Consider the following 14,439-nt stretch of genomic DNA (forward strand, 5'->3'; position numbering starts at 1 on the left):
AAAGTTGGTGGTATAACCCTTTGTCATGAACAACAATTAATGGCTGCCAAGGATGATTAACTGTTCATGCAGAGTATTCTGGAGTTTTCTGTTCCTTCCGGTTTTGTTTGGATTCGTGCTCAATTGCATTTGAAGATTAATGCAACATAGTCCGAGATTACTCTGACGTCCAACGGCTGTTTTGCCAGACAAGCTGGGAAAGTCAAAATGCAGAAATCGATGGGTCTCTTTGAAAACTGTTAAAATATGGAAAAATAAAGGTTGGCAGGTAGGTGAAACTTACATAAATGAAGAGATAAATAAAAAATGAACAGATTGATGCCCGATTTATATAATTCCAAGGCCTTCAATCGGCACCTGAAGCGACGAAGCAGCGCATCTATTTTGGGTGGGCAAATATCCACTTTTTGATATGGGACGAGCTCTTACGTCCCACACCCCAGCTTGTAAATGCAACAGTACTTGCACCGATGTTCAAATCTCGTTAGTCAAGATGAAGAAGAAATTAGGGTTACAATAACAAATATAAGTAAAGCGCATGAATTCAAAGAAGCGAGACCGATGCGTCTTCAAGGTATACTCGTCTTGCTTTGGATGAATCACCCGCAATATGAATTTATACCAGACTAGGTTTTTCCTTTTTTGATCTTTCTGTCTTCTGCGCAGGATTTTTAACGCTCTGGGTATTTTGGAAACAAAGCTATCATGCTGATGTTATTAGATGTATTTGTAATGGTTTGTGACTTTATTTTTGCTTAGCGTACACTAGAACCAAGGGATCACACAATAACATTGAATAATATCTACACAGTAATTTCAATTGGTTCAATTTTTCAAAATTGTGTTATGTATGCAACATAAACACATAAGACTGCCTTTATTTTCATACATTGAAATATTCAAAGATACTAGAAAAAACAATCAAAAACACACAGCATACATGACGGCTTTTGTAAATTTACACATTTAAATGGTAATAAGGGGAAAAAAACACCTACATTTATTATGAAAAATACTGAAACCCAACTTATTTTCGCAAAGTCATTGGTAGTAACTCATTGCTAATATGAAAAACTTATTCAAGTACATCAAGTTAATTTGAAAATTGCGATATTAAAGCCGCAAAGTTTGCTAGAAAGTGGTAAACGCGAAATATAGTATACACAACAGTCATTTGGGTTTACACTTGTCTAAATTTGCACTGTGTCAATGTTTAGATATTTAGAAATTCCTAACATTGTCGTAGCATAAGTATAGGCATCTGATGACCAAAACGGAAAAAATCCTTCCGGTTCACTTTTAGGATTAAATCCATCAAAATCTATTGGAGTAGGTTGTCCAAAATGAGGTTGTTTTATCATCTCAGCATATTCCGAATCCGAAACAACGCCTTCAAATCCAACGACGAAAGCACCACCACGAGGAAATTTGTCGGGTTTAATTTTTGTGCCGTTGAAAAATTCTAGCCTATTTGCTGGATAGAAAAATGGCAAACTCTGAAAATAAAATTCAAAATAAATATATGTGTATAAATTATATGTTACTTTGTTTTTTTTTAAGTCTTTTTAGTATTTTTGTTTGTTAATTAGACATATTCACTTTATTACGTTTTCATATTTTCAAAGCAAATCCTCACATCTTTATCTCAGTATAATTAGTATTAATTACTCAAAAAACAGCTTTTATTGCTTTTCTTCATCTCACAACTATTGAATCGGAAATAAACAATAGCTTTGGTTATAAAAGTAGTACTTACTTTGAAACCTTTACCAGATCCAGAGAAAAACGCATTCCAAGTTTTATAGGATCCACCCAATGTAAAGTCTTTTAGGAAGGCAACAGAGCCATCAACATATTTTTTAACTTTATTAATAGTACCTGCAATATAAAAAAAAAACAGCCTCTCTGAACTAAAATAAAATAGCTGAAAAACACAGTTAAATCGTATTAAGAAGATAGTTGCTCGTTGAAAAAATATGTGCACCGTCCCCCTACAATCATAGTCTCGCAGGTTATTTCTATGATGCGAGAAATAAGTTTTCTATGATGTGTTTTTTTTGTGTAGAATGTTGCTGGTTTTTGGTCGTTTTTCTTTATCTTTTTGCTGTGGCATTGTCAGTTAGTTTTTGACTTATGAGCTTTAATATCTCCTTGGTATCCTCCGCCTCTCTTTTGGTGATGTTATTTTAATTTGTATATAATCCGCATTTTAATGATCACAGTTACTCGAAATTTAGGATACTACCACCGAAAGTAAAAGGTGAGGCAAATTTAAAATTGAATTGTCTCCCGTTTACCACAAAATAATATCAACTTAATTCACTAAAATGTGTAATATTTTAAATCGACCAAGTCTAAATAAATATCTGACAAGTCCGATACAAAATTCAAAAATAGTATGTCAAACGTAACTTATCTTGAAGGTGCGGTGGTGTCTTTTAAAATAAATTTTTAGGACAATGATACTTCAAAGTAAAACAAAGGGAATATCGGAAAGACCGGGACAATGATACATCAGTGTAAACCGAAGGGAATATGGAAAAGACAGAGACAATGATACTTCAAAGTAAACCGAAGGGAATATCGAAAAGACAGAGACAATGATACTTCAAAGTAAACCGAAGGGAATATCGGAAAGACCGGGACAATGATACTTCAAAGTAAACCGAAGGGAATATCGAAAAGACAGAGACAATGATACTTCAGAGTAAACCGAAGGGAATATCGAAAAGATTGAGACAATGATACTTCAAAGTAAACCGAAGGGAATATCGAAAAGACAGAGACAATGATACTTCAAAGTAAACCGAAGGGAATATCGAAAAGACAGAGACAATGATACTTCAAAGTAAACCGAAGGGAATATCGGAAAGACCGGGACAATGATACATCAGTGTAAACCGAAGGGAATATGGAAAAAGAAAGACAATGATACTTCAGAGTAAACCGAAGGGAATATCGAAAAGATTGAGACAATGATACTTCAAAGTAAACCGAAGGGAATATCGAAAAGACAGAGACAATGATACTTCAAAGTAAACCGAAGGGAATATCGGAAAGACCGGGACAATGATACATCAGTGTAAACCGAAGGGAATATGGAAAAAGAAAGACAATGATACTTCAGAGTAAACCGAAGGGAATATCGAAAAGATTGAGACAATGATACTTCAAAGTAAACCGAAGGGAATATCGAAAAGACAGAGACAATGATACTTCAAAGTAAACCGAAGGGAATATCGAAAAGACAGAGACAATGATACTTCAAAGTAAACCGAAGGGAATATCGAAAAGACAGAGACAATGATACTTCAAAGTAAACCGAAGGGAATATCGAAAAGACAGAGACAATGATACTTCAAAGTAAAACAAAGGGAATATCGAAAAGACCGGGACAATGATACATCAGTGTAAACCGAAGGGAATATGGAAAAGACAGAGACAATGATACTTCAAAGTAAACCGGAGGGAATATCGAAAAGACAGAGACAATGATACTTCAAAGTAAAACGAAGGGAATATCGAAAAGACAGAGACAATGATAAAGTAAACGAGGGGAATATAAAAAACCAGGGACAATAATACTTCAAAGTAAAACAAAATAAATATAGAAAAGGCAGGGACAATGATACTTCAAAGTAAAACAACGGGAATATCAAAACAACAGAGACAATGATACTTAATTCAAAGTAAAACAAAGGGAATGTCGAAAGGACAGGGACAGTGATACTTCAACGTAAAACAAAGGCCTTATGGAATATCGAAAAGACAGACACAATATAATACTTCAAAATAAAACAAAACGGAATATTGAAAAGAAAGAAACAATGCTTCTTCAAAGTAAAATCAAACGGAATATCGAAAAGACAGGAACAATTATACGTTAAAGTAAATAAAATCTCATTTAACAAATGTATGGCTCAAATAAGCATTAAGCATTTACACTATATTTTTTTTTTACAAATATGGAACTATTTACCCGAAGAGCCAACCCACTGTAGTTTTTTAGTGGCTGGATCAAATACAGTGAATGCGTCTATTAATGTATTCAAAGCCATAGAAGTTGTAAATAATCGGTCTTCAGCTCTTTTCTGAAATAACAATATAGTTTTTGCCATAATTTTGAACTGTTTATTTACCAAAGAGTCCATCAAGAAATAGAAATAAAAAACAAAATCATTATCATAACGGGTCTGAAATTCGCGGAAGGATACGAACCTCGAATCTCTTTGTTTAGATTATTAAGAAATTTGTAATGAAAATGTTTCAACCGTGCCAATATAATTATGTACTGTAGAAGCTGTGGTGTTTAGCATATTAGATTATTAATATTAATATTAACAGAGAAAAACACAAAAACAAATCACTGAAATTGACGTTTCCTCGTAAAATTCACTTTGAAATAAAATGATATATTTATTTTAAACACTAGATTTATTCTTTTAAAATTATGTATTAAACAGTGTCAAGATGATACCAAGCAGAGTGTTGTATGAAGTAGTACACATATATGCTATAGCACTACAGGCTAGGGAGATGACTGAAAAAAATAGCTGAACGTTTTAATAAAGCTCTATACTACTGTTTAAAATATGAAATATTTAAACTCCCGATCAAAACAATTAATGTTAGTCAAGGTCTTTGGTACCACCTGAAAGGTCATGTACAGTCTCACGTCAAAACCCTCAACATTTCCACAAGTATACTTGGTAAAAACATCCCCCCAAAAAAACAAAAGACGATAACATTTAAAAAAGTTTGCATAAACTCTTGAAATTAAGTAGGTTATTTCATGTTATTAAACATACGTAGTATACTCACAATTTTGAAGTAAAAATGATAATACTGGGAATTCATACTCACAAGGTCAGATCCATCTAACCCTATATCACCATCTCCAAGAAAATCGTCAAAATAAATTCTTTGCGACTCGTCTATAACTGCAGATTTTACTATATCATCTAGAACAGGGCCATTAAATACGTCGATGAATCTGTTTAATACTGTATCCATTATCTATAAAAAGAAATACTGTATCCATCATCTATAAAAAGAAAAACTGTATCCATTTTCTATAAAAAGAAATACAAGAGCTTTTGAAATAATTAATTTGATGAACTTTTTCCTCGTGGAACAAATTAAGACGCTTCACATCATTTTGATAAGCAGTAAAATGCTTAATCTTTACTTTAAAATCCGGCGTTATTTATTTAGAGCCAGTGTCAACATGATGGACTTCTCATTAGGAATTAAACAATTGTAAAAAAAAATAATTTAACATTGGACAAGACGATATTTTCACGACAGGTCACATGGTACTAGTGGGACAGTAACTATTTTTTCCCTGGAAATCTCTGTTTCAAATCAACTTTTTGGAACTTTTTGTCCTCAGTGGTCTTCAACTTTGTACTTGTTTTGGCTTTCGTTTTTTTTCCATCTGAGCGACGCTTGTTAGTCTTGTGTGGAAGAAACGCCATTCTCCCATTTGTTTGTATTTTAGTCCTGTTATGTAATGTTGTCATTATAATATTATATTTAACATTGCCATTAAAGCGAGAGGTTTGGCATGCCACAAAACCAGGTTCAACCCACCATTTTTTCTTTCTTAAAATGTCCTGTACCAAGTCAGGAAAATGACCATTGTTATATTGTAGTTCGTTTCTGTGTGTGTTACATGCCGTGTTTCTGTTGTGTCGTAGTTCTCTTATATTTGATGCGTTTCCCTCAGTTTTAGTTTGTATCCCGGATTTATGTTTTTTTTTCTCAATCGATTTATGACTTTCGAACAGCAGTATACTACTGTTGCCTTTATGTTGCCCTATGGTTTGATTGAATTCATGCTGCTAGTGTTTAGTTTTCTTTTGTGTTTTCTTTTACGTTTTTTCTGTTGCTTTCATAAAAAAAACGATAATTGCTTTAAACAATAAAAAGACTTTTCTTGAAGGTAAAGATTTAATAAAATGAAAGGATAATTTAGCACTCTTAAAATTATTCAAACGTTTTTCAATTTGTTTTTTTTAAACAAATGCTGCTCAATAAATTTTGCCGAGTTATTTAACAGTATTTTTCAAACTCTTAAATTTTTAGAGGGCAGACGAATCTTTGATATTATTGTAGCGGAACATTTATATGTTGTCACATCACATTTTTAACTATACTTACTTGGAACGGCAGTGGCTGTGTCTTTTTAAAGCGCCTGAGCATAGCTAATGTTCTTGCTGTAAACCAATAGCATTCAATTTTAGAGGGATAGTATGTCAGTGCAAGGTCACGTCGGTTAGAGAAATTATTGGCGAGTTCGTAGCTAACCATTAAAGTTGTATGGTTGTATATATTCTGCAAAAAACCAGATACATTTAAATTTTGTATCAAGAAGATGGAGACCACCTCCCACGCGACATATCAGAAAACGGGAGCGATGAGAGATCGGTTTTTAATTAGATTGACTTTTTTCTATAATGTAATAAAAATTGCACGTATACATCTTTCTTAGTAAAAATGTCGAAAAAATGCTTGTACAATAGTACATGTATATACATACAGATAGAAATAGGATGATTTATATAGCAATGGACGATCCAGAAATTTTCATAAGTGGGGGCATCCTTTATGCCGAAGAGTGGTCCCGCTCCAGTCATACTTCAGTGATTACCTAAATAATCAACAAAATTTTACCCACAAACGACCCCTGCCATCAATTCGCCTCTGTATAGTCGGATATTTAAAAACTTGTCTAATTAGTTATCAAAGGTATATACCAGGATTATAATTCAATACGCCAGACGCGCGTTTCGTCTACATAAGACTCATCAGTGACGCTCAAATCAAAATAATTATAAAGCCAAACAAGTACAAAGTTGAAGAGCATTGAGTATCAAAAATTCCCAAAAGTTGTGCTAAAGACACATGCCTCATTTCGTCAGTACTTCGATCTTTAGATGTCTATTTGGTCTCAATGACGTTTATCTCGCACACATCTCGTTTAAATCATAGAGTTCTCTTCCAAAGACCTAGACTTAACCCCGGCTTTGGGTTCATGTTGCTCAATTAATTGTTGTATGTGTCATATTTTGGCATATTATTAGTCTGTTTTTCTTTTTCGTAGGTTTTCGTAATGACCATGGTGTCGTCTGCTTTTAATTCGTATTCAGCTAGGGATTCATCACAAGTAGTTGTATGTGTAAGTGTATTGTTTTGTCAATAATAAAAAGCTTCAAAGATGATATCTCAAACCAATTACACTAGTGGTTCCAGCAAGGATTTGTATAGTCTTACTATACAAATCCTTGGTTCCAGGAAAGGGAGATCCCAAAAAACTAATTGTCAATATTCACGAAAAGGCTGAAGAAGAAATCGCCTTGCTATATAGCATGGAATCCTGCTTGGATCTTTAATACAAGAAATCAGTTTGAGGTTGCTGATTACCCTTCATTGGTACAATTTGTACCTTCAGATGTTTGTGCTAAAAACTCTATTTCTCTGAGACGTGACGTAAAATCTGATTTGATGTGGAGGAAAAGGTTTTTTTTAATGTTGATATCGTGGTAAAAACAGATGTGTATTTGATAGATATGCCTGTAGAAAATCAGGGCAAATGTGTAATAGTCGATGCCATTCAAATTTAGTTTGTAAATAAAATGTTTAATATTAAAATATTATACATAACAATAACATTTATCAAAAGAACTGTACGCATAAAAATAGTTTTAATGACAATTTAATTTTAAATTATTTCATATTCTCAACTAAAAACAATTGCTAAAACAATATGATAAAAAGAATAATCATTATGCAATTTAATATTTTCATACTGACTTCATCAACCCGCCCGTGTGGGCTCGCTTGATATTATTAATACTAATACAGTCAATATCAAAAAGGGCTCGCTTGATATTATTACTGATAAAGTCAGTATTAAAAACAAAACATCAATTATTCCATATATATTTTGCTTATCATTTAATCATATTGTGCTTATCATTTGATTATTTTGTGTATAACATTTCAATATTTTTGTCCTTCATATTAATAAATTATGCCTAACGTTTTACAATATTAAGGTTATTATTATGATATATTAAGGTTAACTTTTAAGATATTTCAATATGTTATATATTTTAGTATTATTTCAGTTATTCTGTATAATCCCTGACGTTTTTTTTCTAGTGATTATACATAATCCCTGAAAGTTTTAGTGATTATATATAATCCCTAAACTAACCAGTGATTATACATAATTCCTGAAAATTTTAGGGATTCTACATAATCCCTGATTATACAAATTCACTGTAACATATATATGATATAAGTATTCAAATCAATTTTTGTTGTTGTTGTTATTCTTTGAATGATGTCAACAAGTATCATTTTACTTATATGACAAAATAAATGATTAATTGTTTGCTTTCATTGAATTATGGCTGTTTATTGTCCCCTTGGAATGGTCTTTTTCTCTTTTTATTTATATCTTTTAAAAAAATCCAGTTCATGATACATACTTGAATATCGGCATCGAATGTTTCTTTGGGAACTAGTCCACTAAGAAGGCTAGCTGTTATACCAAACACGGAATTAGCAGATACCGTGACATCGACATTGTTAATTGTAAAAGGCATGGACACGCCTTTGTAAAATTCTTCTTTAGCTTCGTCCACATTCTGTACCTACATTATGGTATTGGCATAAGAGAACATGCAAGAAACAAGGGAAAAAAATACAAAAATACAAAATAGGTATAAAAATGTATCAATTAAGGATACTGTAATCTTGTTGTTTCTATGACATTCGTCACAACTCGGCCGATTAATGTAATTAATGTTTCAAATCTTTTAACGAAAATCTATGTAAAAAGTCCAAAGATTTTCTGTATATCTTGACCTGAGGATCTTAAAATCTCCCTTTTCTATTAAATGCAATGACCCAATAGATGTAATAGAGATAATTCCTGAACGAGTATCGGCAAATGTACAAAAAAGTCACGTCTCTTTTTATTCACAAATTTTGTTGTTTTGATTACACTTTGAAAAGGAGGGATGAAAGATACTAGAGGGACATTGAAACTCTTAAAAATCAAAAATAAACTGACAACACCATAACTAAAAATTAAGAAAGGACAACAGACAAACAATCATTATTGTGTGTATACTAAACACAAGATATAAAACTAAAGACTAAGCAGCAAGAACCCCACAAAAACCTAAGGGTGATCTCGGGAGCTCCAGGAAGGTAAGCAAATTCTGCTGTACATCTGGCACCCGTCGTTTCAAAATTTTAAAGTTTCTAAGGGTTTCCTGGTAGATAGGAAAGGGTAATCACCCTTAAATCAAGTGTATTTAAAAAAGAAAGTTACGAATGAAAATAACCAGCAATCACCTACACATACAAATAGAAAATAATTATCCTTGTCGCTTGTATTAAATATTGGTTTTGTTTTTTGCATATAATTTTGTATGCTTAACTCCTGTATTTTCAGAACAACTTAAACAATAAATCAACGACTTGTAGGTAGGTTCTCGCAGAATTGGTCGACGAAAATAGAACAGACATTTCGGAAGGCGTCGGGAAAATAGTTTCCAGTTAGCATTTAAGTCATCAACGATTTTTTAAAAAATAATTTATTTTTAAAAAGGACATTGCCCCCTCTACATGCGTGACACTCAACATTTTACTGGGATATACAAATAGGATCCTCATTACCTACACCTGTCCAATCCAATATTTCAAGTAATGCTTAGGCTCTGCCATGAATTTGTCTCGGTAGGATGTATAAATACGCAGCCACGTCCGGTTAAATTAAGAATTGCATATCACATATATCATGTTGCCGAGCTGTAGTTATATAGGATAAAGTTACGATACTGTTGTCAGGTCATTAAGGATTGCATATTTTGGCGTTAATATTGATTCACTTATAGGGTCTTTGCATCGGAGCTAAACACATTTATTCAAAAACCAGTTGTTGGCATGACACGGGTTATGTTCTTCTCATATATGTTATGATGATAATATGATACTAAATTCCTAACAGGAAGGATTGTGCCTGATGTTCATATGATGAAATCATAATCTTTCAGTCAGTTTAATTGAAGTCTGGAGCTGGCATGTCAGTTAACTGCTAGTAGTCTGTTGTTATTTATGTATTATTGTCATTTTGTTTATTTTCTTTGGTTACATCTTCTGACATCAGACTCGGACTTCTCTTGGACTGAATTTTAATGTGCGTATTGTTATGCGTTTACTTTTCTACATTGGCTAGAGGTATAGGGGGAGGGTTGAGATCTCACAAACATGTTTAACCCCGCCGCATTTTTGCGCCTGTCCCAAGTCAGGAGCCTCTGGCCTTTGTTAGTCTTGTATTATTTTAATTTTAGTTTCTTGTGTACAATTTGGAAATTAGTATGGCGTTCATTATCACTGAACTAGTATATATTTGTTTAGGGGCCAGCTGAAGGACGCCTCCGGGTGCGGGAATTTCTCGCTACATTGAAGACCTGTTGGTGTCCTTCTGCTGTTGTTTTTTTCTATGGTCGGGTTGTTGTCTCTTGGGCACATTCCCCATTTCCATTCTCAATTTTATGTAATAAAAGTTGTTCTTGTGACGTGTTATTCGCTTGTAACAAATGTTTATAAAAAATAAAAGATAAATCTTACCCATGTAGGAACCAAAGCTGCTGATTTTGTCAAATTTTCCGTCAGAAAATTTCGAAGATAGAAGTATGTCCGTGGGTCGATAGAATTTTGGTTTGTGTCTGGTGAGAACGGACGATAGGCATACTTTTTAAGGGCTGTAAAAGCGGATGTTATATTTGTGTTGACATTTTTCCATTCTTTGTATAAATCAGTAAATTGACTCTCTTTGAGTAGACTTCCCATGCCAATATTAACAAAGGTATCGTCAAAATCTGGTGGAATATGGAATGCTTGCAAAAATATATCCCTGAAAAAAGAGGAGCCGATAAATAGTCAATAAAAAGTCATTCAATTTTTGGGCTACAGGAGGGTTCAAATTAAAGCTTTTTGTCAATCAAGAACAATCAATATAAAACAGCTGATACATGCATATGAAAAGGAGCATCTTAAAGTTGTATCCTAACTTATAAATAAAGAAGATGTGATATGATTGCCAATGATACAAAAGATCAAATGAAAGAAATTAATAACTATAGGTCACCGTACAGCCTTCAGCAATGAGCAAAGCCCATACCGCATCAGCTATAAAAAGCCCCGAAGTTTATAAAAGTGTATTTTTTCCCCAACAGATATCGCTTTTAAACTCCGCCCACTGGCTGACTACGTTTATATATTACTGTTGGCGAGTATTGTATGAACCTGAGTGACCTCAGAATGTGTATTGCAGTCGCATTACCAATGACGTACTAGTATTGATTGACCTTATGTGAAATAACTTAAAATGAATTAATTTACGTTCTGTTTGTTTTTAAGCATTTTTTCTTAGCAATAACAATTAAACAGAATATTAACATCATTTGAGAACTGAATGCTTCTTTTTGTAACTTCATTGGGATGTAAAAGCGTTGACCGAAGTACATTTTGTATGACGCGCGGAAGCGCTCCATTCTAAAAATGTGCGCACGGTGAACACTTTTACACCCCTATGAAGTTACAAAAAGAAGCATTCAATACTTATAGTTATATTTTTAGCTGGGATCATGAGAACACGATTTTTATCATTTTTTTAAAATTTAATTCACATGTGTTCTTTACTGTGGGACCTCATGTTATCATGAATGATAAGCTTTATTGTGTAATGCAATTGCTTAAGGAATATCACGTGATGTGCAGTTAGCCAATGAGAATAACGTATTATAATGAAACATACATCTAATGTAATTATATTAATTTGCTACGACCCCAATCATCGAGTTCAAAACTTGAATGTGAAAAGGTGTATCATAAAATCAACCATGTTTCAGCATGTACAGTAGATGTCGAGTTAAGTTAAAAAAATTCTTAAGCGAAGGACAATGCCGTTATATATCTTATGGTTGTCCGTTCTTATACATTTCTAATTCGAAAGGTCATTCTATACTCATAGCAGTTTTCAGTGAGGTTAAGATACACACTTTTTGTCCATTTGTTATGATGAACATTGAGAGAATGAGTTTATGATAATGAAATATTAAGGATGTTCGCTACTCTATTTCAAAATAACAAGCTTTTTAAAAGACTGTTCTAAAATGATAGTTATGAATAACGTACATAAAAGAAAAGACAAAAAATTAGGGGTCAGTGTGCTTGTTTTCAAGACACAAGCCATTGAAAATTTGGCGGGAAATGATTCTCTCTAGATTTGTCTAACTTTTAACATTGGCCTCTTGTTTGATTGAAAAAACTATGAAAAAATTACAAGGATTTTATACGGTTTTCAAATCTGGCTTTTAAAAACTATATGCAATAACATAATGAAAAGAAAAGTGGTGTTAGTTAGTGGGCAATTTAATTTTATAAATAAAATCAGAGGATTCCTAAAATCTTGCAAAAGCTAAAAAACAAGAGAAGCAAACATCTTTAAGTTAAAACAAACGTTACGTAATATACTTCACTTTTCCTTCAGAAGTTTTTCAACTATTTCTGCAACGTCTTTTAATCCAATCAAGTCCAGAAAATCCTCCAAGAGTTTGCTTGGAAACTTGTTAGTAAGATCGAACAAGTCCATGAGATTTTTTGGAGCACTTTCCCACGTCCGGTTTCTTTCATTATAGACCTGCGACCAAAAGGTCATGATTGAATTATTATATGGTCTATTTCGATCATGATATTGTTCAATTGCCTTAAGTGACAAATGTATCTGTTCGGATTTTGGAACAGGCCCGATTCCGTACATCGAAGCTTCAATCAGGCAACTAGAAATCCAAGCGGTAGCGAACATGTTGTTGTCGAACACTTTAAAAAGCTCCCGTATTTCCGCAATTTCCAATTCTCCATGGAAGTTAAGTTTAACATGACTCGGATATAATCCTTGGTCTTTTTGCCACGAAAAGGGCGGCGTCCCATAGGTAGATGTTTTTATTTGAAGCTTCTCCACTTCATAAGACAAATATTGTACCGTTTCTGGTAACGATAAACAATTTACATTAAAAAGAAACTTTATAAACCAACAGATAAATAAATAAATCATTTGAACCTCGACACAGTTAACGTTCAATACCTTTGTGGTCTCAAGATAAGATAACAAGTTATACAATATATATACACATATATATATACGAAACTTACACGTGTATAACTCGAATAACTTAGCGCCCTTTCACCGCCAGTGTCCTTTCGTGGAGTAATCGTATTGACCTATTCGAGTTAACACGTGTACTATGCTGTTGTCTTTATATAGAACTCAATTGTAAGACGTAATATCAAGTTAGTGTGATGTTGATTTCTTGTCACGCCACTATTTGTTTTCAAGAATGTGGATCGTTTACGGATAGGAATACGTTTAAATTTTGTGTAGCCATTTTCAGCTTCAGCATCAAAACAATGTAAGTTCAATGTCAGAAAAATATCAAATAATTGAAGGACTGGAAAATCTCGCACTACCTAATTTCTAAGCATTAAGAAATACATTTGTTTTCTGACATTGAGCTACTAATGTATATTGACATGCTCTTTTATTGTATTATAGTGATTGCACCGAAATATACATATCCTATTTTAAAGGGGAATTATCTTCGAGATATGATTTTTTGTTTAATCAATATTAAAAGTGAAATAGAGAAATAATAATTCACTTTTAGCAGCCAATTTGATGCAATTTTGTCAAAATAGGATAAGAAACATTACTGATGAATTAACCAGAGAATGAGTTGACCTCATGTGATCCGTATTCATGTAATCTCCAATACATTTATTTCGCCTAAAATATAAAATCAAACAGACCTAGAAAAATCAATTGCACGAGTTCCCTATCTATTTATATGTATATTCATGTTTTTATCGGATTATGTATTAGATATAGAACAAACACGGATAGTAACCGCGTCATATTGATGAGCCTTTAGAACAGTGTTTGTGTCATAGTTTGGTTATCACAAGAGATTTTGAAGACAAACAATGGCAAAATATAAACATTCGGATATTTTGTTAAAGGAATTTCTGACCATTGATGGAAGCTGATAAGTATCTTTTTATATAGCTAATATGCTAGTATTTGTATCATCTAGTTAATATTTGACTCAGAAAAAATGCTTGAGTATGCAAAATTTAAAAGTTGTGATTCGTTTTTTATGCATAAAAACGTGGTTTGCTTACTGTCACATACTAGTATTTCGTTATGATATAAAACTGCCTTCAATCACTCCGTAAAATAGCTACTTGTGCACACAATTTAAGATTACAGAAAATTCGGTGTCATGGTTTGGTTTAGCCGTGTCAAAGGTTTAGTGTCATGGTTGACATGGTTCAGTTATGTTATTCTTGTCGTGTATG

The 14,439-nt window shown here is 32.9% G+C and overlaps 1 protein-coding gene across 1 annotated transcript; it reads right to left on the bottom strand.

The window, feature by feature from the left end:
* Positions 1-1,130: 1,130 nt before the first annotated feature.
* Positions 1,131-13,307, bottom strand: LOC139500958 (uncharacterized). Its single transcript, XM_071289888.1, has 8 exons — positions 12,564-13,307; positions 10,651-10,936; positions 8,499-8,663; positions 6,163-6,336; positions 4,864-5,016; positions 3,980-4,091; positions 1,757-1,878; positions 1,131-1,496 (listed from the first exon to the last, which is right to left on the bottom strand). Exons 1-8 carry the CDS (start codon positions 13,136-13,138, stop codon positions 1,191-1,193), a joined length of 1,893 nt encoding a protein of 630 aa, XP_071145989.1. The 5' UTR covers positions 13,139-13,307; the 3' UTR covers positions 1,131-1,190.
* Between the last annotated feature and the right edge of the window lie 1,132 nt (positions 13,308-14,439).

This window comes from Mytilus edulis, chromosome 13 (assembly GCF_963676685.1).
Source record: "Mytilus edulis chromosome 13, xbMytEdul2.2, whole genome shotgun sequence".
Taxonomy (NCBI): Eukaryota; Metazoa; Mollusca; class Bivalvia; order Mytilida; family Mytilidae; genus Mytilus; species Mytilus edulis.

Bases quoted from the DNA above. Each gene is read 5' to 3' on its own strand.
- LOC139500958 (XM_071289888.1), bottom strand. From the start codon at position 13,138: ATGATTTATTTATTTATCTGTTGGTTTATAAAGTTTCTTTTTAATGTA. The intron at 10,937-12,563 runs GTGAAGTATATT...CTCTTTTTTCAG, and splicing joins GAAAAACTTCTGAAGGAAAA to GGATATATTTTTGCAAGCAT. The intron at 6,337-8,498 runs GTATGTATCATG...GGTTTTTTGCAG, and splicing joins CATTCGATGCCGATATTCAA to AATATATACAACCATACAAC.